At 45.0% G+C, this 26,942-nt stretch overlaps 1 protein-coding gene across 1 annotated transcript; it reads left to right on the top strand.

The window, feature by feature from the left end:
• Nucleotides 1-1,299: 1,299 nt before the first annotated feature.
• On the top strand, nt 1,300-25,280 carry LOC139398598 (sodium- and chloride-dependent taurine transporter-like; the record flags this gene model as incomplete). Its single annotated transcript, XM_071144525.1, is given in 5 exon segments — nt 1,300-1,402; nt 2,191-2,291; nt 12,596-12,766; nt 14,969-15,123; nt 25,155-25,280. Coding segments are annotated over 5 exon segments (537 nt in total), but the record flags the coding sequence as incomplete, so codon positions are not given.
• Nucleotides 25,281-26,942: the final 1,662 nt, after the last annotated feature.

Raw genomic sequence — 26,942 nt, 5'->3', positions numbered from 1 at the left:
GCTCAAGGTTCCGTTGGGCTATTCCGTTGGAACACTGAACCACTCAAGGTTCCGTTGGGCTATTCCGTTGGAACACTGAACCACTCAAGGTTCCGTTGGGCTATTCCGTTGGAACACTGAACCACTCAAGGTTCCGTTGGGATATTCCGTTGGAACACTGAACCACTCAAGGTTCCGTTGGGATATTCCGTTGGAACACTGAACGGCTCAAGGTTCCGTTGGGCTATTCCGTTGGAACACTGAACCACTCAAGGTTCCGTTGGGCTATTCCGTTGGAACACTGAACCACTCAAGGTTCCGTTGGGCTATTCCGTTGGAACACTGAACCACTCAAGGTTCCGTTGGGATATTCCGTTGGAACACTGAACCACTCAAGGTTCCGTTGGGATATTCCGTTGGAACACTGAACGGCTCAAGGTTCCGTTGGGCTATTCCGTTGGAACACTGAACCACACAAGGTTCCGTTGGGATATTCCGTTGGAACACTGAACGGCTCAAGGTTCCGTTGGGCTATTCCGTTGGAACACTGAACCACTCAAGGTTCCGTTGGGATATTCCGTTGGAACACTGAACGGCTCAAGGTTCCGTTGGGCTATTCCGTTGGAACACTGAACCACTCAAGGTTCCGTTGGGCTATTCCGTTGGAACACTGAACCACTCAAGGTTCCGTTGGGCTATTCCGTTGGAACACTGAACCACTCAAGGTTCCGTTGGGATATTCCGTTGGAACACTGAACGGCTCAAGGTTCCGTTGGGCTATTCCGTTGGAACACTGAACCACTCAAGGTTCCGTTGGGCTATTCCGTTGGAACACTGAACGGCTCAAGGTTCCGTTGGGCTATTCCGTTGGAACACTGAACCACTCAAGGTTCCGTTGGGATATTCCGTTGGAACACTGAACGGCTCAAGGTTCCGTTGGGCTATTCCGTTGGAACACTGAACCACTCAAGGTTCCGTTGGGATATTCCGTTGGAACACTGAACGGCTCAAGGTTCCGTTGGGCTATTCCGTGCATTCCACAGGTCACGTTTATAAGTGAGTCATCAAAAACATAATCCAGATTAGGAAAAGTTTCACGGCACAGCGGTTGGAAACAATGGACGTAGGAAACAGAGTGTCACTTGGAATGCAAACCTGTGTATTCTCCCACCAATAGTCTTAGGGACCAACACCCTCTCCAGCCCTACATACACCACAGTATATTGACTTCCTCTGTGTCTCTGACTGTACATCTATCTTAGCATGCTACATTCCAACATGAGCCAAGCACTAAATCCTGCCTGTCTCTCTCTCCCACAGGGTGGCATGTATGTATTTCAGCTCTTTGACTACTATGCAGCCAGCGGTGTGTGCCTTTTGTGGGTTGCATTCTTTGAATGTATTGCTGTAGCCTGGGTTTATGGTACGTCTGCTCTGGAACAGAAACTGTATAGAAACTGTGAACATGCAAAGTCCTCAGGCTCTATGTCAGTTAAACATATAATTTGACATGTTAGTCAGTTAACAGATGTTCTTAACCAGGGCAACATACAGGAGCAATTCAGGTTAATTGTCTTCCTCATGGGCACATCAACAGATTATTTTTTTTGTCCACCTAGGCCAGGGTTCAGGGATTTGAACCAGCAACATATCGATTTACTGGCCCATTGTCTTAAGCGCTAGGCTACCTTTTATAATACTGTACAATCACAAATAGTCATGCTATCTAGAGGTTTTACAGTTCTGTCTCGAGTGCAACAAATATATATTTTGTACCTTTGTTACACTTTATTGTTGCATTGTATCAATTGACAGTGCCAAAATAGACCGAGAAGTAGACCCAGAATATGTGGCTGTGTCCCATCACAAAGACAAGAATGAGACATACTATATTGGGGAAATCTGTCTGATTTGCCAATTATGTTGTGTCATAATTTACACTTTTGGACATTTTGGTCATTTGGCGGACGCTCTCATCCAGAGCGACTTACAGTTAGTTCATGGATCTTAAGATAGCTAGGTGAAAAACAGCCACATATCTCAGTCATAGTAAGTACACTTTCCCCTCAGTAAAGTAGCTATCAGCAAAGTCAGAACTAGAAGGGGGGGGGGGGGGGCTGAAGTGCAAGTGTTTGTTCAGGATTTTTTTAAATGTTAAAAAGAAATTGTGACCAAAATGCCCCCTATTTAACTATGTTCTCCTCTCGTCAGGCGTTGATAATTTCTATGATGCGATTGAAGACATGATTGGCTACAGACCAAATCCCTGGATGAAATGGAGCTGGTCTGTGATCACGCCTCTTCTTTGTGTGGTGAGTCTATGTTAATTGATACTGACATCCTGGACCCGACTGACTGTACATGATGTGCACTGGTCAAAACATGAACTGCCCCTTTATATTTGACCTTTATTTAACTAGGCAAGTCAGTTAAGAACAAATTCTTATCTTCAATGACGGCCTAGGAACAGTGGGTTAACTGCCTTATTCAGGGGTAGAACAACAGATTTTTACCTTGTCAGCTCGGGGATTCGATCTTGCAACCTTTCGATCCAACTGTCCCTGTATATAGCTACTGACCCTGGAACTGACCCTGTATATAGCTACTGACCCTGGAACTGTCCCCGTAACTGACCCTGTATATAGCTACTGGCCCTGGAACTGACCCTGTATATTTATTTTATTTATTTTTATTTTTTATTTCACCTTTATTTAACCAGGTAGGCAAGTTGAGAACAAGTTCTCATTTACAATTGCGACCTGGCCAAGATAAAGCAAAGCAGTTCGACACATACAACGACACAGAGTTACACATGGAGTAAAACAAACATACAGTCAATAATACAGTATAAATAAGTATATATACGATGTGAGCAAATGAGGTGAGATAAGGGAGGTAAAGGCAAAAAAAGGCCATGGTGGCAAAGTAAATACAATATAGCAAGTAAAACACTGGAATGGTAGATTTGCAATGGAAGAATGTGCAATGTAGAAATAAAAATAATGGGGTGCAAAGGAGCAAAATAAATAAATAAATTAAATACAGTAGGGAAAGAGGTAGTTGTTTGGGCTAAATTATAGGTGGGCTATGTACAGGTGCAGTAATCTGTGAGCTGCTCTGACAGTTGGTGCTTAAAGCTAGTGAGGGAGATAAGTGTTTCCAGTTTCAGAGATTTTTGTAGTTCGTTCCAGTCATTGGCAGCAGAGAACTGGAAGGAGAGGCGGCCAAAGAAAGAATTGGTTTTGGGGGTGACTAGAGAGATATACCTGCTGGAGCGTGTGCTACAGGTGGGAGATGCTATGGTGACCAGCGAGCTGAGATAAGGGGGGACTTTACCTAGCAGGGTCTTGTAGATGACATGGAGCCAGTGGGTTTGGCGACGAGTATGAAGCGAGGGCCAGCCAACGAGAGTGTACAATGGTGGGTAGTATATGGGGCTTTGGTGACAAAACGGATTGCACTGTGATAGACTGCATCCAATTTGTTGAGTAGGGTATTGGAGGCTATTTTGTAAATGACATCGCCAAAGTCGAGGATTGGTAGGATGGGTATGTTTGGCAGCATGAGTGAAGGATGCTTTGTTGCGAAATAGGAAGCCAATTCTAGATTTAACTTTGGATTGGAGATGTTTGATATGGGTCTGGAAGGAGAGTTTACAGTCTAACCAGACACCTAAGTATTTGTAGTTGTCCACGTATTCTAAGTCAGAGCCGTCCAGAGTAGTGATGTTGGACAGGCGGGTAGGTGCAGGTAGCGATCGGTTGAAGAGCATGCATTTAGTTTTACTTGTATTTAAGAGCAATTGGAGGCCACGGAAGGAGAGTTGTATGGCATTGAAGCTCGTCTGGAGGGTTGTTAACACAGTGTCCAAAGAAGGGCCAGAAGGGTCCTTTATGCAGCTTACTTACTTTCTCCTGTTCTTCTTATTTCTATTTTTCGTGTGCTTTTATTAAAAATAAATATTATAGTACTACTGATATTAATACAGCATTGTTGGGAAAGAGCAAGAAAGGCCTTTCACTGTACTATTGCACGTGACAATAAACACTTGAAACTTGCCTGCTGAGAGGAAGAGGGAGAGAGAGAAGAGGAGGAGAAGAGAGGGAGAAGAGAGGCAAAGACTGGATGAGAGGAGGGGAGAGAACAGAAGAGAAGACTGGATGAGAGGAGAGAAGAGAGGCAAAGACTGGATGAGGGGAGGGGAGAGAAGAGAAGACTGGATGAGGGGAGAGAAGAGAGGAGAATACTGGATGAGAGGAGAGAAGAGAGGCAAAGACTGGATGAGAGGAGGGGAGAGAAGAGAAGACTGAATGAGAGGACGGGAGAGAAGAGAGGAGAAGACTGGATGAAAGGAGGGGAGAGAAGAGAGGAGAAGACTGGATGAGAGGAGGGGAGATAACAGAGGAGAAGACTGGATGAAAGGAGGGGAGAGAAGAGAGGAGAAGACTGGATGAGAGGACGGGAGAGAAGAGAAGACTGAATGAGAGGACGGGAGAGAAGAGAGGAGAAGACTGGATGAAAGGAGGGGAGAGAAGAGAGGAGAAGACTGGATGAGAGGAGGGGAGATAACAGAGGAGAAGACTGGATGAGAGGAGGGGAGAGAACAGAGGAGAAGACTGGATGAGAGGAGGGGAGAGAACAGAGGAGAACAATGAATGAGAGGAGGGGAGAGAACAGAGGAGAAGACTGGATGAGAGGAGGGGAGAGGAACGAGAGGAGAAGACTGGATGAGAGGACGGGAGAGAAGAGAGGAGAAGACTGGATGAGAGGAGGGGAGAGAAGAGAGGAGAAGACTGGATGAGAGGAGGGGAGAGAAGAGAAGACTGGATGAGAGGACGGGAGAGAAGAGAGGAGAAGACTGGATGAGAGGAGGGGAGAGAAGAGAGGAGAAGACTGGATGAGAGGGGGGAGAGAAGAGAGGAGAAGATTGGATGAGAGGAGAGAAGAGAATAGAGGAGAAGACTGGATGAGAGGAGGGGAGAGAAGAGAAGACTGGATGAGAGGAGAGAAGAGAACAGAGGAGAAGACTGGATGAGAGGAGGGGAGAGAATAGAGGAGAAGACTGGATGAGAGGGGGGAGAGAAGAGAGGAGAAGATTGGATGAGAGGAGGGGAGATAACAGAGGAGAAGATTGGATGAGAGGGGGGAAAGAAGAGAGGAGAAGATTGGATGAGAGGGGGGAGAGAAGAGAGGAGAAGATTGGATGAGAGGAGGGGAGATAACAGAGGAGAAGACTGGATGAGAGGAGGGGAGGGGAGAGAAGAGAAGACTGGATGAGAGGACGGGAGAGAAGAGAGGAGAAGACTGGATGAGAGGGGGGAGAGAAGAGAGGAGAAGACTGGATGAGAGTAGGGGAGAGGAACGAGAGGAGCGGGGGGAGGGGGAGAGGAGAGTTAGACAGTAGACCAATTCCTATCAGAGCTTTAGGGCTAGGGTCTTAAATTGGGTGGTGGGGTGCGGGGTTTTAGGATAATTTGCATAACAACAGTGGCCAGGTCTCCCTCTCTAAAACCCTATCGTTATATTTCACTCCCGTGTTGCCCTGCGTCCTTGGAGGTTAAAGGATAACTAACAGGTGGCTGGTGGTAAAACTGTGTGTTCGGTGCTGGATTAAAACGGTTGAGGCATTTGGGAAATGTGGTGCTTGGCTCCGTCTTTAGACTAATCTCAATTAATCCCCTTAACGACCAGGAAACACATTGCTAATTGTTCTCATGAGACGAACTAAACGGGAGACTGAGGATCATTTGAGGAGAATGAGAGGGACTAAGGAGAATCTGAAGAGAGTATATGTTTATGAATGTGTATTACTGACGGCCCTGATGTTATTGTGGTGGTGGTAGACACCACCATTTGATATGGGAGTAGCCTTATTATCAATTTCGTCAAATAATTGTTTTAATTTAAAAACCTCACAGTGAAATGCTGAATACAACAGGTGTAGTAGACCTTACAGTGAAATGCTGAATACAACAGGTGTAGTAGACCTTACAGTGAAATGCTGAATACAACAGGTGTAGTAGACCTTACAGTGAAATGCTGAATACAACAGGTGTAGTAGACCTTACAGTGAAATGCTGAATACAACAGGTGTAGTAGACCTTACAGTGAAATGCTGAATACAACAGGTGTAGTAGACCTTACAGTGAAATGCTGAATACAACAGGTGTAGTAGACCTTACAGTGAAATGCTGAATACAACAGGTGTAGTAGACCTTACAGTGAAATGCTGAATACAACAGGTGTAGTAGACCTTACAGTGAAATGCTGAATACAACAGGTGTAGTAGACCTTACAGTGAAATGCTGAATACAACAGGTGTAGTAGACCTTACAGTGAAATGCTGAATACAACAGGTGTAGTAGACCTTACAGTGAAATGCTGAATACAACAGGTGTAGTAGACCTTACAGTGAAATGCTGAATACAACAGGTGTAGTAGACCTTACAGTGAAATGCTGAATACAACAGGTGTAGTAGACCTTACAGTGAAATGCTGAATACAACAGGTGTAGTAGACCTTACAGTGCAATGCTGAATACAACAGGTGTAGTAGACCTTACAGTGAAATGCTGAATACAACAGGTGTAGTAGACCTTACAGTGAAATGCTGACTACAACAGGTGTAGTAGACCTTACAGTGAAATGCTGACTACAACAGGTGTAGTAGACCTTACAGTGAAATGCTGAATACAACAGGTGTAGTAGACCTTACAGTGAAATGCTGAATACAACAGGTGTAGTAGACCTCACAGTGAAATGCTGAATACAACAGGTGTAGTAGACCTTACAGTGAAATGCTGAATACAACAGGTGTAGTAGACCTTACAGTGAAATGCTGAATACAACAGGTGTAGTAGACCTTACAGTGAAATGCTGAATACAACAGGTGTAGTAGACCTTACAGTGAAATGTTGAATACAACAGGTGTAGTAGACCTTACAGTGAAATGCTGAATACAACAGGTGTAGTAGACCTTACAGTGAAATGCTGAATACAACAGGTGTTGTAGACCTTACAGTGAAATGCTGAATACAACAGGTGTAGTAGACCTTACAGTGAAATGCTGAATACAACAGGTGTAGTAGACCTTACAGTGAAATGCTGACTTACCCTAACCCTCTAACCAACAGTGCAATTTTTACGGTTACTGTTTATTTCATCGTATTCTTATTACTAAAATAAAATAAGTTAAGTTTAAGTTTTAGTTTAACCACATCAGGACAACTCAGAGTATGCTATTCTGTTCTTCTGAAATAGACTACATGCTCTTCACATCATGTTTCTTTAGACCGGTTTAAAATAAACAATGGATTTATTGTGATGGTATAGGCTATATTACATGGATTTATTGTGATGGTATAGGCTATATTACATGGATTTATTGTGAAGGTATAGGATATATTACATGGATTTATTGTGAAGGTGTTGACTATATTACATGGATTTATTGTGAAGGTGTAGGCTATATTACATGTATTTATTGTGAAGGTGTAGACTATATTACATGGATTTATTGTGAAGGTGTAGACTATATTACATGGATTTATTGTGAAGGTGTAGACTATTACATGGATTTATTGTGAAGGTGTAGAGTATATTACATGGATTTATTGTGAAGGTGTAGACTATATTACATGGATTTATTGTGAAGGTGTAGGCTATTGTAACGGTTTTCTTGGTGAGAAGGAGAGTCGGACCAAAATGCAGCGTGTAGATTGCGATCCATGTTTTAATAAACAAACGTAAAACACGAATCAATACAAACACTACAAAATAAAGAACGTAATGAAAACCTAAACAGCCCTATCTGGTGAAAACACATAGACAGGAACAATCACCCACAAACACACAGTGAAACCCAGGCTATGACGAACACCTGCCTCTGATTGAGAACCATATCAGGCCGAACATAGAACTGGACAAACTAGACATGTAACATAGAATGCCCACTCAGATCACACCCTGACCAACCAAAACATAGAAACATACAAAGTAAACTATGGTCAGGGTGTGACAGTACCCCCCCCCCCCCCCCAAGGTGCGGACTCCGGCCGCAAAACCTGAACCTATAGGGGAGGGTCTGGGTGGGCATCTGTCCGCGGTGGCGGCTCTGGCGCTGGACGTGGACCCCACTCCATAATAGTTTTAGTCCACCTCCTTAGCGTCCCTAGATAGGTTACCCTCCTAAATGACAGCTCGGGACAGAGGGGCAGCTCGGAACAGAAGGACAGCTCGGGACAGAGGTAGCTCGGGACTGATGGGTAGCTCAGCACTGAGAGGAAGCTCAGCACTGAGAGGAAGCTCAGGCAGGTAGTTGGATCCGGCAGATCCTGGCTGGCTGGCGGTTCTGGCAGATCCTGGCTGACTGGCGGATCTGGAAGATCCTGGCTGACTGGCGGATCTGGAAGATCCTGGCTGACTGGCGGATCTGGAAGATCCTGGCTGACTGGCGGATCTGGAAGATCCTGGCTGACTGGCGGATCTGGAAGATCCTGGCTGACTGGCGGATCTGGAAGATCCTGGCTGACTGGCGGATCTGGAAGAGTCTGGCTGACTGGCGGATCTGGAAGAGTCTGGCGGATCTGGAAGAGTCTGGTCGACTGGCAGATCTGGAAGAGTCTGGTCGACTGGCAGATCTGGAAGAGTCTGGTCGACTGGCAGATCTGGAAGAGTCTGGTCGACTGGCAGATCTGGAAGAGTCTGGTCGACTGGCAGCTCTGGCTGCTCCATGCTGACTGGCTGCTCCATGCTGACTGGCAGCTCTGGCTGCTCCATGCTGACTGGCTGCTCCATGCTGACTGGCTGCTCCATGCTGACTGGCTGCTCTGGCTGCTCCATGCTGACTGGCTGCTCTGGCTGCTCCATGCTGACTGGCTGCTCCATGCTGACTGGCGGCCCTGGCTGCTCCATGCTGACTGGCGGCCCTGGCTGCTCCATGCTAACTGGCGGCTCTGGCGGCTCCTTGCAGACTGGCAGCTCTGGCGGCTCCTTGCAGACTGGCAGCTCTGGCGGCTCCTTGCAGACTGGCAGCTCTGGCGGCTCCTTGCAGACTGGCAGCTCTGGCGGCTCCTTGCAGACTGGCAGCTCCTTGCAGACTGGCAGCTCCTTGCAGACTGGCAGCTCCTTGCAAACTGGCAGCTCCTTGCAAACTGGCAGCTCCTTGCAAACTGGCAGCTCCTTGCAAACTGGCAGCTCCTTGCAAACTGGCAGCTCTGGCAGCTCCTTGCAGACTGGCAGCTCTATGCAGACTGGCAGCTCCTTGCAGACTGGCAGCTCCTTGCAGACTGGCAGCTCCTTGCAGACTGGCAGTTCTGAACAGGCGGGAGACTCCGGCAGCGCTGTAGAGGCGGAAAGCTCTGACAGCGCTAAACAGGCGGGAGACTCCAACAGCGCTGGAGAGGAGGAGGGCTCCGACAGCGCTGGACAGGCGAGGCGCACTGTAGGCCTGATGCGTGGTGCTGGCACTGGTGGTACTGGGCCAAGGACACGCACAGGAAGCCTGGTGCGGGGAGCTGCTACCGGAGGGCTGGGGTGTGGAGGTGGTACTGGAAAGACCGGACCGTGCAGGCGCACTGGAGCTCTTGAGCACCGAGCCTGCCCAACCTTATCTGGTTGAATGCTCACGGTCGCCCTGCCAGTGCGGCGAGGTGGAATAGCCCGCACTGGGCTATGCAGGCGAACCGGAGACACCGAGCGCAAGGCTGGTGCCATGTAAGCCGGCCCAAGGAGACGCACTGGGGACCAGCTGCGTAGAGCCGGCTTCATGGCATTAGGCTCGACGCTCAATCTAGCCCGGCCGACACGCGGAGCAGGAATATACCGCACCGGGCTATGCACCCGCACTGGAGACACCGTGCGCACCACTGCATAACACGGTGCCTGTCCGGTCTCTCTAGCCCCCCGGTAAGCACAGGGAGTCTGCCCAGGTCTCCTACCTGGCGTAGCCATACTCCCTGTTAGCCCCCCCCCCCAATACATTTTTGGGGCTGACTCTCAGGCTTCCATCCGCGTCGCCGTGCTGCCTCCTCATACCAGCGCCTCTCCGCTTTCGCCGCCTCCAGTTCCTCTTTAGGGCGGCGATATTCTCCAGGCTGTGCCCAGGGTCCTTTACCGTCCAAATCGTCCCCCCAAGTCCACTTCTCCAAGTAATGCAGCCTCCCCCACTGCTGCTGCTGCTCCTGCCTCTGTTCCTTCTCCTGCTGCTGCTGCCTGTTGACACGCCGCTTGGTCCTTTTGTGGTGGGTGATTCTGTAACGGTTTTCTGTATGAGAAGGAGAGTCGGACCAAAATGCAGCGTGTAGATTGCGATCCATGTTTTAATAAACAAACGTAAAACACGAATCAATACAAACACTACAAAATAAAGAACGTAACGAAAACCTAAACAGCCCTATCTGGTGAAAACACATAGACAGGAACAATCACCCACAAACACACAGTGAAACCCAAGCTACCTAAATATGGTTCCCAATCAGAGACAATGACGAACACCTGCCTCTGATTGAGAACCATATCAGGCCGAACATAGAACTGGACAAACTAGACATGTAACATAGAATGCCCACTCAGATCACACCCTGACCAACCAAAACATAGAAACATACAAAGTAAACTATGGTCAGGGTGTGACAGCTATATTACATGTATTTATTGTGAAGGTGTTGACTATATTACATGTATTTATTGTGAAGGTATAGGCTATATTACATGGATTTATTGTGAAGGTGGAGGCTATATTACATGGATTTATTGTGAGGGTGTAGACTATATTACATGGATTTATTGTGAAGGTGTAGACTATATTACATGGATTTATTGTGAAGGTGTAGGTAGACTATATTACATGGATTTATTGTGAAGGTGTAGGTAGACTATATTACATGGATTTATTGTGAAGGTGTAGGTAGACTATATTACATGGATTTATTGTGAAGGTGTAGGTAGACTATATTACATGGATTTATTGTGAAGGTGTAGGTAGACTATATTACATGGATTTATTGTGAAGGTGTAGGTAGACTATATTACATGGATTTATTGTGAAGGTGTAGGTAGACTATATTACATGGATTTATTGTGAAGGTGTAGGTAGACTATATTACATGGATTTATTGTGAAGGTGTAGGTAGACTATATTACATGGATTTATTGTGATGGTGTAGACTATATTACATGGATTTATTGTGATGGTGTAGGCTATATTACATGGATTTATTGTGAAGGTGTAGACTATATTACATGGATTTATTGTGAAGGTGTAGACTATATTACATGGATTTATTGTGATGATGTAGACTATATTACATGGATTTATTGTGAAGGTGTAGGAGATATTACATGGATTTATTGTGATGGTGTAGGAGATATTACATGTATTCATTGTGAAGGTGTAGGAGATATTACATGTATTTATTGTGAAGATATAGGAGATATTACATGTATTTATTGTGAAGATATAGGAGATATTACATGTATTCATTGTGAAGGTGTAGACTATATTACATGGATTTATTAGACTTTTTAACATGTAGATGTTCCAAAGGTCTGCATCAGTGTCTTGTAGGTTATATGTGGAAGCCAGGAGATGCGTTTATGTTAATTAGGCGTTTATGTTAATTATGTGTTTATGTTAATTATGTGCTTATGTTAATTTCGCATTTATGTTAATTATGCTTTTATGTTAATTAACGGTCAATTACCGTGAGACCGGCTGTTATTTCCTTGACAATCACCGGCTGACGAACTTTCGTGACCGCCACGGCCCTATTCAGAACAAACTGGCCATTACATAAAACAAGGCCCAACCGTTTCCTGATTGTCAGACAATGGAGAATATGAGTTACCAGAAATTCATCAACGCTCCCTTATGTCGCTTACTGCTTATAGCTTGTTATTCTTAGCTTACAGTGTACACAGTGTACATGCCACATGTTATTTGTGTAAACTTCTACATGTATATCCTGTTTATCATCTGTATATCCTGTTTATCATCTGTATATCCTGTTTATCATCTATATATCCTGTTTATCATCTGTCTATATATCCTGTTTATCATTTGTATATCCTGTTTTTCATTTGTCTATATATCCTGTTTATCATCTGTCTATATATCCTGTTTATCATCTGTATATCCTGTTTATCATTTGTCTATATATCCTGTTTATCATCTGTCTATATATCCTGTTTATCATCTGTATATCCTGTTTATCATTTGTCTATATATCCTGTTTATCATCTATATATCCTGTTTATTGTGGCAGCACCATTTCACCAAGTCAAATTCCTGTACATGCAAAACAGGATATACAGACAGACGATAAGCAGGATATACAGACAGATGATAAACAGGATATACAGACAGATGATAAACAGGATATACAGACAGATGATAAGCAGGATATACAGACAGATGATAAACAGGATATGCAGACAGATGATAAACAGGATATACAGACAGATGATAAGCAGGATATACAGACAGATGATAAACAGGATATACAGACAGACGATAAACAGGATATACAGGAGATACACAGGATATACAGACAAATGATAATGTATTTTGAGAATAAAGATGAATTCTGATTTCCATTGCTGTTTGTCTCTGCCTCCAGGGTTGCTTCGTCTTCTCCTTGGTCAAATATAAGCCTTTGACGTACAACAAGGTCTATGAGTACCCCGACTGGTCCATCGGTGTGGGCTGGACTCTGGCCCTGGCTTCTATGATCTGTATTCCTATGGTGGTGGTCATCAAGATCATCCAGTCCGATGGACCACTCATAGAGGTTAGTACTCAATCCATATAGCCCCTAGACCCTGGCCCTTAGGCCCTACCCCTATTCCCATACCCTTAGGCCCTGGTCCCTATCCCTAGGCTCCTACCCCTAGACTCTGGCCCCTACTCCTAGACCCCTACCCGTAGACTCTGGCCACTACTCCTAGACCCCTACCCGTAGACTCTGGCCCCTACTCCTAGACCCCTACCCATAGACTCTGGCCCCTACTCCTAGATCCCTACCCATAGACTCTGGCCCCTACCCCTAGAAGCCTACGCCTACTCCTAGACCCCTAACCTTAGACGCTGGCCCCTAACCCTAGAACCCTGGCCCCTACTCCTAGACCCCTAACCCTAGACTCCGGCCCCTTCTCCTAGACCCCTCACCCTAGACTCTGGCCCCTAACCCTAGACCCTGGCTCCTACTCCTAGACCCCTACCCCTAGACCCTTACTCCTAGACCCCTAACCCTAGACTCCGGCCCCTACTCCTAGACCCCTACCCCTAGACTCTGGCCCCTACTCCTAGACCCCTAACCCTAGACACTGGCCCCTACTCCTAGACCCCTAACCCTAGACTCTAGCCCCTTCTCTTAGACCCCTAACCGTAGACCCTGGCCCCTACTCCTAGACCCCTCACCCTAGACTCTGGCTCCTTCTTCTAGACCCCGAACCCTAGACTCTGGCTCCTTCTCCTAGACCCCTAACCCTAGACTCTGGCCCCTACCCCTAGACCCCTACTCCTAGACTCTGGCCCCTACTCCTAGACCCCTAACCCTAGACCCTGGCCCCTACTCCTAGACCCCTAACCCTAGAACCCTGGCCCCTACACCTAGACCCCTACTCCTAGACCCTGGCCCCTACTCCTAGACCCCTACTCCTAGACCCTGGCCCCTACTCCTAGACCCCTACTCCTAGACCCCTACTCCTAGACCCTGGCCCCTACTCCTAGACCCCTACTCCTAGACCCTGGCCCCTACTCCTAGACCCCTACTCCTAGACCCTGGCCCCTACCCCTAGACCCCTACTCCTAGACCCTGGCCCCTACTCCTAGACCCTGGCCCCTACTCCTAGACCCTGGCCCCTACTCCTAGACCCCTACTCCTAGACCCTGGCCCCTACTCCTAGACCACTACTCCTAGACCCTGGCCCCTACTCCTAGACCCCTACTCCTAGACCCTGGCCCCTACTCCTAGACCCTAGCCCCTACTCCTAGACCCCTAACCCTGGAACCCTGGCCCCTACACCTAGACCCCTACTCCTAGACCCTGGCCCCTACTCCTAGACCCTGGCCCCTACTCCTAGACCCCTACTCCTAGACCCTGACCCCTACTCCTAGACCCCTGTGGAGGTCTCATGTCCATCCATCTATAACAGATACACTTACCTAACCCTAGACTCTAGCCCCTTCTCTTAGACCCCTAACCGTAGACCCTGGCCCCTACTCCTAGACCCCTCACCCTAGACTCTGGCTCCTTCTTCTAGACCCCTAACCCTAGACTCTGGCTCCTTCTCCTAGACCCCTAACCCTAGACTCTGGCCCCTACCCCTAGACCCCTACTCCTAGACTCTGGCCCCTACTCCTAGACTCCTAACCCTAGACCCTGGCCCCTACTCCTAGACCCCTAACCCTAGAACCCTGGCCCCTACACCTAGACCCCTACTCCTAGACCCTGGCCCCTACTCCTAGACCCCTACTCCTAGACCCTGGCCCCTACTCCTAGACCCTGGCCCCTACTCCTAGACCCCTACTCCTAGACCCCTACTCCTAGACCCTGGCCCCTACTCCTAGACCCCTACTCCTAGACCCTGGCCCCTACTCCTAGACCCCTACTCCTAGACCCTGGCCCCTACCCCTAGACCCCTACTCCTAGACCCTGGCCCCTACTCCTAGACCCTGGCCCCTACTCCTAGACCCTGGCCCCTACTCCTAGACCCCTACTCCTAGACCCTGGCCCCTACTCCTAGACCACTACTCCTAGACCCTGGCCCCTACACCTAGACCCCTACTCCTAGACCCTGGCCCCTACTCCTAGACCCTGGCCCCTACTCCTAGACCCCTACTCCTAGACCCTGGCCCCTACTCCTAGACCCCTGTGGAGGTCTCATGTCCATCCATCTATAACAGATACACTTACAGTCGTATAATCATACTTGTATATTGGTATTTACTGTGAAGTTAAACAGAGCTTTTCTTTTTTTTCTCCCTCCAGAGGATCAAGGCTGTGGCGGCTCCGCTAGGAGGTGCTAGCTCCCGTCCAGCCGACCACCGTTCTAAGGGCAAGGCTTGCGAGCTGGCCTTCCCGCTGGACCCCAACGGGAACAACGGCCTGATCAAGCCCACCCACACTATTGTAGAAACCATGATGTGAGCGCTCTCTGTGAGAGGAAAGATTCTTTTTTTTTTTTTTTTTTAATACCCCGCTTTCTATGTTATTATACTATATTATCGCTAAACTAGTTGTAGGACCAGGTTTACATGTATCTGCACTAGGACGGTTCTTTTTTTTGTTTTGTTTTCTACAGAGGAAGTTACATTATTGGGTTTCCTGTCTATGTTTTTAATATTTTTTCATTAAACTATTGTTAAGAATATTACTGTTATTATGATTGGATGAAGTTAAAAGTAAAAAAATAAATAAATTAGATCTCCAAGTCACATGGAGCAGCAGTATCTTATAAGAACAGAATCAGACCTTACCTACTTATTTTCCCCTGTTGAATTATTAGTGGTCTGTCTCTATTTTGGCGTGGATACTTTTAAGAAAGAAAAAAAAGAAAGCTGTATAAAACCCGGAAGAACGAAATGTGTGTCGTGGTTTCAGCTGTAACATTTGATCAACCTAGTTGCTCTCAGCTTTAACTAATGTCTATAGTATGATAATATTGTGGAGGTGGTGCCTCTTGTATACAGTGAGATTAGTCGAGTGTGTTTTGTCGTTGATGTTTGTTGTAAAATTTACAGCTGAACCTGAACGTACCTCCACTACTAAGCTGAGTTCAGGGTCCAAGAACATCTCATCTACAGTTGCGGGCCACTAAAACAAAACAAAAATGAAACCCTGTACCTGTCTGCTGTACCGGGTTTTGTGACAAACAATTGCTAGAAGGCACTTGAGCATCTTGACCCAATTGTTTTGCCAGTATATATATAACACTGCAGTGCAACCTAACGTTTTAGTGCCAGCAACTGTACTTGGCTGTGGAGGTACAGACCTGTCCTCCCTGTACAGTGTACTGTGTACATACAGTCAGCCCAACTCCATTTTAGACTAGACTACATCGGTGTGGACACTACTGCTACGTACCATCCATTCATCCCAGTGCATACACTAGCTACATCACACGTGTTTAAAGTCTCTGATGGATTATTTTCACTTAAATAATGCAGTGGGTTTTCCTTTTATTCTTAGTGTTTTAGTCTCTTGTCGTATTTCTGGCTATAGATAGAGGACGTGACATAGTGGCAAGTCAATAAGAAGCACAACAGCACACTATATAACGCATTTACCATCTCTGAAGTCTGTCTCAAGATCACTATATTACACATTTACCATCTTTTTAGTCTGTCTGTTCCATGATTGATAGGAGCCTAAAGGACCTGCCATAATGACATGATACATTAATGTATACTCACCATACAGTAACTATTGAAGTACAACTTAATGTATATTCCCCATACAGTAACTATTGAAGTACAACTTAATTTATACTCCCCATACAGTAACTATTGCTCATTAAGAAACCATCCAAATGCAAGCAAACCTCTTATCAATCAGATCTTTCCATTGAATTGCTGTAGGCTAGGTCAGTGAAATTCTGATGTAATTGACTAATATACTAACTAATAATATCCACTCCCTGCAGCCTTCTCACACTAAGCTTAGTTTCAAATATTACATTAGTACAGCTTTTCAAATAGGCAGAAACAATTCAAACGAAAGCCTGTTGAGATTTGAAGCGTTTATGATTCACAATGCAAAGATATTCTTCACAATGCAAAGATATTCTTCACAATGCAAAGATATTCTTCACAATGCAAAGATATTCTTCACAATGCAAAGATATTCTTCACAATGCAAAGATATTCTTCTTCGAATGGAATGTTGAAATGGGAAACCCCACGTAGTGAATGGAAACTTTGGTTGATTCTATTTTTAAATTTTGTTGTATACAATTAGAAAACATTTTTTTTATTTGACTTTTATTGTTTTTCTATCACATTTTTTTTTTTTGCCTTTTGTATTCAAAATGTAAAATGTAAAAATGACCAGCCCGTCTCCACACTTGCTGAGGATGTAACGTCAGTTAACAACTTGCTGTTAATCAACAAAACTGCAATTTGTAATGTGCAATACTTTGTAGAAAGATAAGTATGTTTTTCACTCTGTTTTTTTTTTATAAATAGGTTGTACTTTTTACTTTGGAAGTAATGGAGAAAAGAGGAAAAACGTTCTAAAACAATGCGAGAGACAAAAAAACTACAACTTCAGGGGCCAATGAAAACTACAAAATGTTATGCCATAATATCAACAAAGAAACAATGTTCATTGCAGTAGTATCATTCTCTGTCATAACACACACACACACACACACACACACACACACACACAATTTGATTCATCTTTACCAAAAGATATACACAAATATTGTCGCAATGAAAGTAATCCTGCCATTTTATAACTATTGACTGAATGCTTTCTCGTAGTCTGAATTGACCTGTGACGTCCAGGTGACATTCTAAAATGATGCTGCCACCAAACTTAGGCCTACCTGTGATTCAAAGGGGTTAAATGTGGAAGACATTTCAGTTGAATGCAGTCAGTTGTTTAACTGACTAGGTATCCCCTTTTACTTTTACCATAGTGCTGTTAGTTTGTATAGGAGATTATGACCCGCAGAAATTAAACGCGAGTAGTTAGCTAGCTAGATACCTGTAACAAATCACTAGTAGTTAGCTAGCTAGGTACCTGTAACAAATCACTAGTAGTTAGCTAGCTAGATACCTGTGACAAATCACTAGTAGTTAGCTAGCTAGATACCTGTGACAAATCACTAGTAGTTAGCTAGCTAGATACCTGTGACAAATCACTAGTAGTTAGCTAGCTAGGTACCTGTAACAAATCACTAGTAGTTAGCTAGCTAGGTACCTGTAACAAATCGCTAGTAGTTAGCTAGCTAGGTACCTGTAACAAATCACTAGTAGTTAGCTAGCTAGGTACCTGTAACAAATCACTAGTAGTTAGCTAGCTAGATACCTGTGACAAATCACTAGTAGTTAGCTAGCTAGATACCTGTGACAAATCACTAGTAGTTAGCTAGCTAGATACCTGTGACAAATCACTAGTAGTTAGCTAGCTAGGTACCTGTAACAAATCACTAGTAGTTAGCTAGCTAGGTACCTGTAACAAATCGCTAGTAGTTAGCTAGCTAGGTACCTGTAACAAATCACTAGTAGTTAGCTAGCTAGATACCTGTGACAAATCACTAGTAGTTAGCTAGCTAGATACCTGTGACAAATCACTAGTAGTTAGCTAGCTAGGTACCTGTAACAAATCACTAGTAGTTAGCTAGCTAGGTACCTGTAACAAATCACTAGTAGTTAGCTAGCTAGATACCTGTGACAAATCACTAGTAGTTAGCTAGCTAGATACCTGTGACAAATCACTAGTAGTTAGCTAGCTAGATACCTGTGACAAATCACTAGTAGTTAGCTAGCTAGGTACCTGTAACAAATCACTAGTAGTTAGCTAGCTAGGTACCTGTAACAAATCGCTAGTAGTTAGCTAGCTAGGTACCTGTAACAAATCACTAGTAGTTAGCTAGCTAGATACCTGTAACAAATCACTAGTAGTTAGCTAGCTAGGTACCTGTAACAAATCACTAGTAGTTAGCTAGCTAGATACCTGTAACAAATCACTAGTAGTTCGCTAGCTAGGTGCCATACAGGTGCCATATCAAGGAAGCTCACTGAAAACCAAATGAAAAAGCATTATTATGGTGAAGATAATGGCACCCAGTCCATCGCTGGAGATTGGAGAAGTCTATCACAGATAGAAAACATACTGTTAAACTTCTTAACTCTCCTGCCTCGTATACATTACATGACATACCTTTATAAGAATGTACAAGGGGAAATGTTTTTAATCCATAAAGAAGAAACCTTTTTAAAAAAAATACAATTTGAAAGATTTTATTTTTTATTTCTATGGCGCTAAATAACCTGTGAAGCAAAAATGTGTATTTAAAACGAGGGTTTTACTGAGAAAAACGTAAAATCTTTTTATTTCTAAATAAAAAAAAAATATTTGGTAGAAAAGCCTCTGTGCAGTGAGAGTGTCCCATGGTGAGTCTATAGGGCACATTATAAAGCAGCGAGCTTGCACTTTAGTCATTCAACATATTATCCATATAATAAATCATAATAATAGATTGGATTTATATTGAGCTTTTCCAGATGCATTACATAGCAAAAAAAGGGGGGGGGGAACGACTCACCTCATCCACCACCATTGTGTAGCATGGCGGCCATTTTGGAAAATCAACTCCCACCAGATATCCACATATCATGGCGGAGAGGTGAGGAGGACCTATTGCTGGGAGTAAGGACCCAGTGCTCCCTCCACAAACCCCCACACTAGGGGGCTAAGGCCGCTACACCACAGGCTTCTCCAGGGCAGTTTAGCCTCTTGTCTCCCTATCACCCCACAACAATGCTGCTTCCAAGACGAATCACTTAAGAGGCTTGTGTAGTTAGTACTACACATTTAAACATTGTGTCTTAGTGTCACACGTACGTTGAGACATACTCTTGTCGTAAAGAATGTTGCTAAAATAAAATAGCGCTCACACATTTCATATAAAGAGGCACCATTTCTTCAGGCGGATAACGGAGATGCTACAGGGAACGGTCTTACATTGAAGTCACTGAGCAGACGATCTTATCCAGAGCAACTTACAGAAGTGAAAACATCTTATACATACAAAACATCTTTGTACTGATCCACCGTAGGAATCGAACCCACAAGCGCTGCAAGCACCACACTGTACCAAATCAAAAGTGTATTTGTCACGTGCGCCGAATACAACAGGTAGTTAGCTAGCTAGTTACCTGTAACAAATCGCAAGTAGTTAGCTAGCTAGATACCTGTAACAAATCACTAGTAGTTAGCTAGCTAGACCTTACAGTGAAATCCTTACTTACAAGCCCTTAACCAACAGTGCAATGTTTAAGTAAAAAATAGGTATTATGTTAACAATAGACAAGTAAAGCAATAAAAAAAACAGTACAATGAAAGTGAAATTAACAATAGTGAGACTATATACAGGGTATTACGGTACAGAGTCAATGTGGAGGCTATATACAGGGGGTACCGGTACAGAGTCAATGTGGAGGCTATATACAGGGGGTACCGGTGCAGAGTCAATGTGGAGACTATATACAGGGTGTTACAGTACAGAGTCAATGTGGAGACTATATACAGGGTATTACGGTACAGAGTCAATGTGGAGGCTATATACAGGGTATTACGGTACAGAGTCAATGTGGGGGCTATATACAGGGGGGACTGGTACAGAGTCAATGTGGGGGCTGTATACAGGGGGTACCGGTACAGAGTCAATGTGGAGGCTATATACAGGGGGGACTGGTACAGAGTCAATGTGGGGGCTGTATACAGGGGGTACCGGTACAGAGTCAATGTGGAGGCTATATACAGGGGGTACTGGTACAGAGTCAATGTGGAGGCTATATACAGGTGGTACTGGTACAGAGTCAATGTGGAGGCTATATACAGGGGGTACTGGTACAGAGTCAATGTGGAGGCTATATACAGGGGGTACCGGTACAGAGTCAATGTGGAGGCTATATACAGGGGGTACTGGTACAGAGTCAATGTGGAGGCTATATACAGGGGGTACTGGTACAGAGTCAATGTGGAGGCTATATACAGGGTATTACGGTACAGAGTCAATGTGGAGGCTATATACAGGGGGTACTGGTACAGAGTCAATGTGGAGGCTATATACAGGGGGTACTGGTACAGAGTCAATGTGGAGGCTATATACAGGGGGTACTGGTACAGAGTCAATGTGGAGGCTATATACAGGGTGTTACAGTACAGAGTCAATGTGGAGGCTATATACAGGGGGTACTGGTACAGAGTCAATGTGGAGGCTATATACAGGTGGTACCGGGACAGAGTCAATGTGGAGACTATATACAGGGGGTACTGGTACAGAGTCAATGTGGAGATTATATACAGGTGGTACCGGGACAGAGTCAATGTGGAGACTATATACAGGGGGTACTGGTACAGAGTCAATGTGGAGGCTATATACAGGGGGTACTGGTACAGAGTCAATGTGGAGGCTATATACAGGTGGTACCGGGACAGAGTCAATGTGGAGGCTATATACAGGGGGTACTGGTACAGAGTCAATGTGGAGGCTATATACAGGGGGCACCGGTACAGAGTCAATGTGGAGGCTATATACAGGTGGTACCGGGACAGAGTCAATGTGGAGGCTATATACAGGGGGTACTGGTACAGAGTCAATGTGGAGGCTATATACAGGGGGTACCGGTACAGAGTCAATGTGGAGGCTATATACAGGGGGTACTGGTACAGAGTCAATGTGGAGGCTATATACAGGGGGTACTGGTACAGAGTCAATGTGGAGGCTATATACAGGGGGTACTGGTACAGAGTCAATGTGGAGGCTATATACAGGGGGCACCGGTACAGAGTCAATGTGGAGGCTATATACAGGTGGTACCGGGACAGAGTCAATGTGGAGACTATATACAGGGGGTACTGGTACAGAGTCAATGTGGAGACTATATACAGGTGGTACCGGGACAGAGTCAATGTGGAGACTATATACAGGGGGTACTGGTACAGAGTCATTGTGGAGACTATATACAGGGGGAACTGGTACAGAGTCAATGTGGAGGCTATATACAGGGGGTACCGGTACAGAGTCAATGTGGAGGCTATATACAGGGTATTACGGTACAGAGTCAATGTGGAGGCTATATACAGGGGGTACTGGTACAGAGTCAATGTGGAGGCTATATACAGGGGGTACCGGTACAGAGTCAATGTGGAGGCTATATACAGGGTATTACGGTACAGAGTCAATGTGGAGGCTATATACAGGGGGTACTGGTACAGAGTCAATGTGGAGGCTATATACAGGGGGTACTGGTACAGAGTCAATGTGGAGGCTATATACAGGGGGGTACTGGTACAGAGTCAATGTGGAGGCTATATACAGGGGGGTACTGGTACAGAGTCAATGTGGAGACTATATACAGGGGGTACTGGTACAGAGTCAATGTGGAGGCTATATACAGGGGGTACCGGTACAGAGTCAATGTGGAGGCTATATACAGGGGGTACTGGTACAGAGTCAATGTGGAGGCTATATACAGGGGGTACTGGTACAGAGTCAATGTGGAGACTATATACAGGGGGTACTGGTACAGAGTCAATGTGGAGGCTATATACAGGGGGTACTGGTACAGAGTCAATGTGGAGACTATATACAGGGTGTTACAGTACAGAGTCAATGTGGAGACTATATACAGGGTATTACGGTACAGAGTCAATGTGGAGGCTATATACAGGGTATTACGGTACAGAGTCAATGTGGAGGCTATATACAGGGGGTACTGGTACAGAGTCAATGTGGAGGCTATATACAGGGGGTACTGGTACAGAGTCAATGTGGAGGCTATATACAGGGGGTACTGGTACAGAGTCAATGTGGAGGCTGTATACAGGGGGTACTGGTACAGAGTCAATGTGGAGGCTATATACAGGGGGTACTGGTACAGAGTCAATGTGGAGGCTATATACAGGGGGTACTGGTACAGAGTCAATGTGGAGGCTATATACAGGGTGTTACAGTACAGAGTCAATGTGGAGGCTATATACAGGGGGTACTGGTACAGAGTCAATGTGGAGGCTATATACAGGTGGTACCGGGACAGAGTCAATGTGGAGACTATATACAGGGGGTACTGGTACAGAGTCAATGTGGAGACTATATACAGGTGGTACCGGGACAGAGTCAATGTGGAGACTATATACAGGGGGTACTGGTACAGAGTCAATGTGGAGGCTATATACAGGGGGTACTGGTACAGAGTCAATGTGGAGGCTATATACAGGTGGTACCGGGACAGAGTCAATGTGGAGGCTATATACAGGGGGTACTGGTACAGAGTCAATGTGGAGGCTATATACAGGGGGCACCGGTACAGAGTCAATGTGGAGGCTATATACAGGTGGTACCGGGACAGAGTCAATGTGGAGGCTATATACAGGGGGTACTGGTACAGAGTCAATGTGGAGGCTATATACAGGGGGTACCGGTACAGAGTCAATGTGGAGGCTATATACAGGGGGTACTGGTACAGAGTCAATGTGGAGGCTATATACAGGGGGTACTGGTACAGAGTCAATGTGGAGGCTATATACAGGGGGTACTGGTACAGAGTCAATGTGGAGGCTATATACAGGGGGCACCGGTACAGAGTCAATGTGGAGGCTATATACAGGTGGTACCGGGACAGAGTCAATGTGGAGACTATATACAGGGGGTACTGTTACAGAGTCAATGTGGAGACTATATACAGGTGGTACCGGGACAGAGTCAATGTGGAGACTATATACAGGTGGTACCGGTACAGAGTCAATGTGGAGACTATATACAGGTGGTACCGGTACAGAGTGAATGTGGAGGCTATATACAGGGGGTACCGGTACAGAGTGAATGTGGAGGCTATATACAGGGTGTTACGGTACAGAGTCAATGTGGAGGTTATATACAGGGGGCACAGGTACAGAGTCAATGTGGAGGCTATATACAGGGGGTCCCGGTACAGAGTCAATGTGGAGGTTATATACAGGGGGCACCTGTACAGAGTCAATGTGGAGGCTATATACAGGGGGTACCGGTACAGAGTCAATGAGCGAGTTGGGGGTGGCGGGACACAATGCAGATAATTCAGGTAGCCAATGTGCGGGGGCACCGGGTTAGTCGGGCTAATTGAGGTAATATGTACTTGAATGTATTGAGCCACATGGCGATCTCACCATACATAACGATGACTGAATACGCGGCGAGTTATTGGCCGAACAATAAACACGATCGCGGTTACCAAATAAATCTTAATTTGGGATACATTTTACAGATACATATTTACATGTAACATGTTACATAAATATGTATCTGCAGAAAGACAAAATGTCATTTCAAGATGAAATCTGTTCCCATTTAATTCAATGCAACGATAGTCCATTATTATAATTAATTAACACAGCAGGTATGCAAGGGACACATTATGTTGAAATTGAACACGACATTGAGTATAGTAGAAAATAGCAGATATAGATCATGTTTTTTATTTTGACTGTATGTCTTGGAATGAGCTTGACCTATGGAGACATAGCCTGGTCCCAGATCAGTTTATGCTGTCTGGTCGACCCCTATGGTCCTGACTCACCAGAGGGTTAGTAAAAACAGAACAGATCTGGGACCAGGCTAGAGAATCCATGCTTCATCAATCAGATTAGCAACGCAGCCCCACCTCTCCTACTGTAACTGTGATCCTGCTGCCTGTGCTGTGGTGAACATAGGATCCTTAGAGAGTCTAACAGCTCCTCTCCTATTTATTTCCCAAGTACCTTATGAAGACCAAACTGATTGATGTGACAATATATGACCTCTATTGTACTACTGTTCTTCATACTATTGCTTTGTGCTGTTTTTACATTTCTAGTGATGATAAAAAAAAGCATATTTTTAGTAAGTATCCTTTGCTTTGATAGGTGACATTTGTAATTTGACAACTTTGTGAGGGGAAAAGTGAAAAATAAACATCTTTAAAAAATATATATATATTGTGGGTTTGTTAACTTTTTTTGGACATAATATGGTCAATTTCTTAATAATTTGATATAAATATAACATCAGAAACCAGGTATCATTATGCACTGTAGGTTTTTAGTCATTTCAGCATCCATCACCCAAACTACCTGGTTTACAATCGTCTATTGTGTGGGAGAAGCCTGATGAATTTGCAGTATAATGTCTTCCACTGTCACATAATGTGTGGCAAAAGTTGATCAAACTCACTTCTATACCCATTCAAACCATGATTTACCAGCAATTAAAGTAAACGCAAGTCCCAAACATTATAACCACGTGTTTATCTTGACCCAGTATCTGAAGACGAAGCCTCACGATAAAATATTTCACACACTGATCTGGGCCTGTATTCACAGTGTCTCGGGAGAAGGAACTCTCTGTCCAATATAATAATTTTTTTCAGTAATATGTTTAAAGGTAAACTAATCCTTTATCAGTACTACTTCTTTGTGTCCACAGGCCCTGATCCCTGGCTGAAGAGTTTATGTTAGCCCCTGGGGAAGATAAGTATATTCTTAAAATAAACACAACAGTTATTTCTTCAAGTAAGAATTTAGTTTTGATTTCCTTTTTGTGTCTGCCAGATTTCTCCAGGAATAGCTTATTATGGCGGAGGATATATTTGTGGAAAGATTTGTGGCATTTGCGCTCTGTAATGACAATAAAATAACCTATTTCCTCTCGTGTTCCTGTTCTTGCCTTTTATGCAACTCAGATGTTCAAGAAGTTATAAGTCATACAAACATATTTCAATCTGACTTCATCAGGACCAAAAATAAAGGTTTCAAAAAGGTCTCTTAAACTTTCATTTTAGTCTCGTGTGTTTTAACCTTTTAAGAGTTTCATGTCTCTCTGTCTCTCTGTCTCTCTGTCTGTCTCTCTCTCTGTCTGTCTCTCTGTGTGGAGAGACTCTCTGTCTCTCTCTCTCTCTGTCTGTCTCTCTCTCTCTGTCTCTCTGTGTCTCTCTGTGTGGAGAGACTCTCTGTCTCTCTCTCTCTCTGTCTGTCTCTCTCTCTCTCTCTGTCTCTCTGTGTGGAGAGACTCTCTGTCTCTCTCTCTCTCTGTCTGTCTCTCTCTCTCTGTCTCTCTGTGTCTCTCTGTGTGGAGAGACTCTCTGTCTCTCTCTCTCTCTGTCTGTCTCTCTCTCTCTCTCTCTCTGTCTGTCTCTCTCTCTCTGTTGTCTCTCTGTGTGGAGAGACTCTCTGTCTCTCTCTCTCTCTGTCTGTCTCTCTCTCTCTGTCTCTCTCTGTCTCTCTGTGTGGAGAGACTCTCTCTCTCTGTCTGTGTGGAGAGACTCTCTCTCTCTGTCTCTGTGTGGAGAGACTCTCTCTCTGCCTCTGTGTGGAGAGACTCTCTCTCTCTCTCTGTCTGTCTCTTTCTCTCTCTGTCTCTCTGTGTGGAGAGACTCTCTGTCTCTGTGTGGAGAGACTCTCTCTGTCTCTGTGTGGAGAGACTCTCTCTCTGTCTCTCTGTGTGGAGAGATTCTCTCTCTGTCTCTCTCTCTGTCTCTCTCTCTCTCTCCCTCTACACAGGATAAGATAAATAAGCATAAATATGGGTTGTATTTACAATGGTGTTTGTTCTTCACTGGTTGCCCTTTTCTCGTGGCAACAGGTCACACATCTTGCTTGCTGCTCTCTCTCTCTCTCTCTCTTTCTCTCTCTCTGTGTGTGTGTGGAGATCCTGTGTTGCTTTGCGCTCCTCCGGCTGGGTGAAAAACAGGAAGTGAGTGACAGTTGACATCTGCCTGCAGTGGCAGGAAGCCTCTGTTTCTGCTCTGCTTTGTCCTGGAGATAGACAACTGTTGTGTGCACCGTGTTGCAGGCTATGGTGAGGGTTGTATTCATTAGGGAACACCGTAGCAACAGTGTTTCCTTTTCGGCAAGTTCAGGCAGTCCCTCTTTGTCTCAGTCCTTTTTCTTCCATTTTGGGGACCGATGAATTCCTGCTGTTTGCGTTGTGCAGTGGCAATGGCAGATCGAGGCCAAGCAGCGAGAGAAGTTGAAAAATACTGTAATGTTACCCTAGCCTCTAATCTTAGAAATACATTTAGTTCTTCTCAGAAGGTGCTGGAAAAATAAAACTCACACTCTGTTGGCTAAGGGGGGGGGGGGGGGGGGGGGGGGGGGTGTTACCAAGCCTAAACACAATTTAGAGCATAGCCATTTTAAGAGTGTGTGTTTGTATACATACTGTATGTACTCTCAGCATTACGTAAAGAAAGTCCCAAAGGCATACTTCATTAAG

Source organism: Oncorhynchus clarkii, unplaced genomic scaffold, assembly GCF_045791955.1.
Source record: "Oncorhynchus clarkii lewisi isolate Uvic-CL-2024 unplaced genomic scaffold, UVic_Ocla_1.0 unplaced_contig_11488_pilon_pilon, whole genome shotgun sequence".
NCBI lineage: Eukaryota > Metazoa > Chordata > Actinopteri > Salmoniformes > Salmonidae > Oncorhynchus > Oncorhynchus clarkii.
The sequence above is the reverse complement of the archived record's forward strand: the minus strand, read 5'-3'. Positions and strand labels throughout refer to the sequence as shown.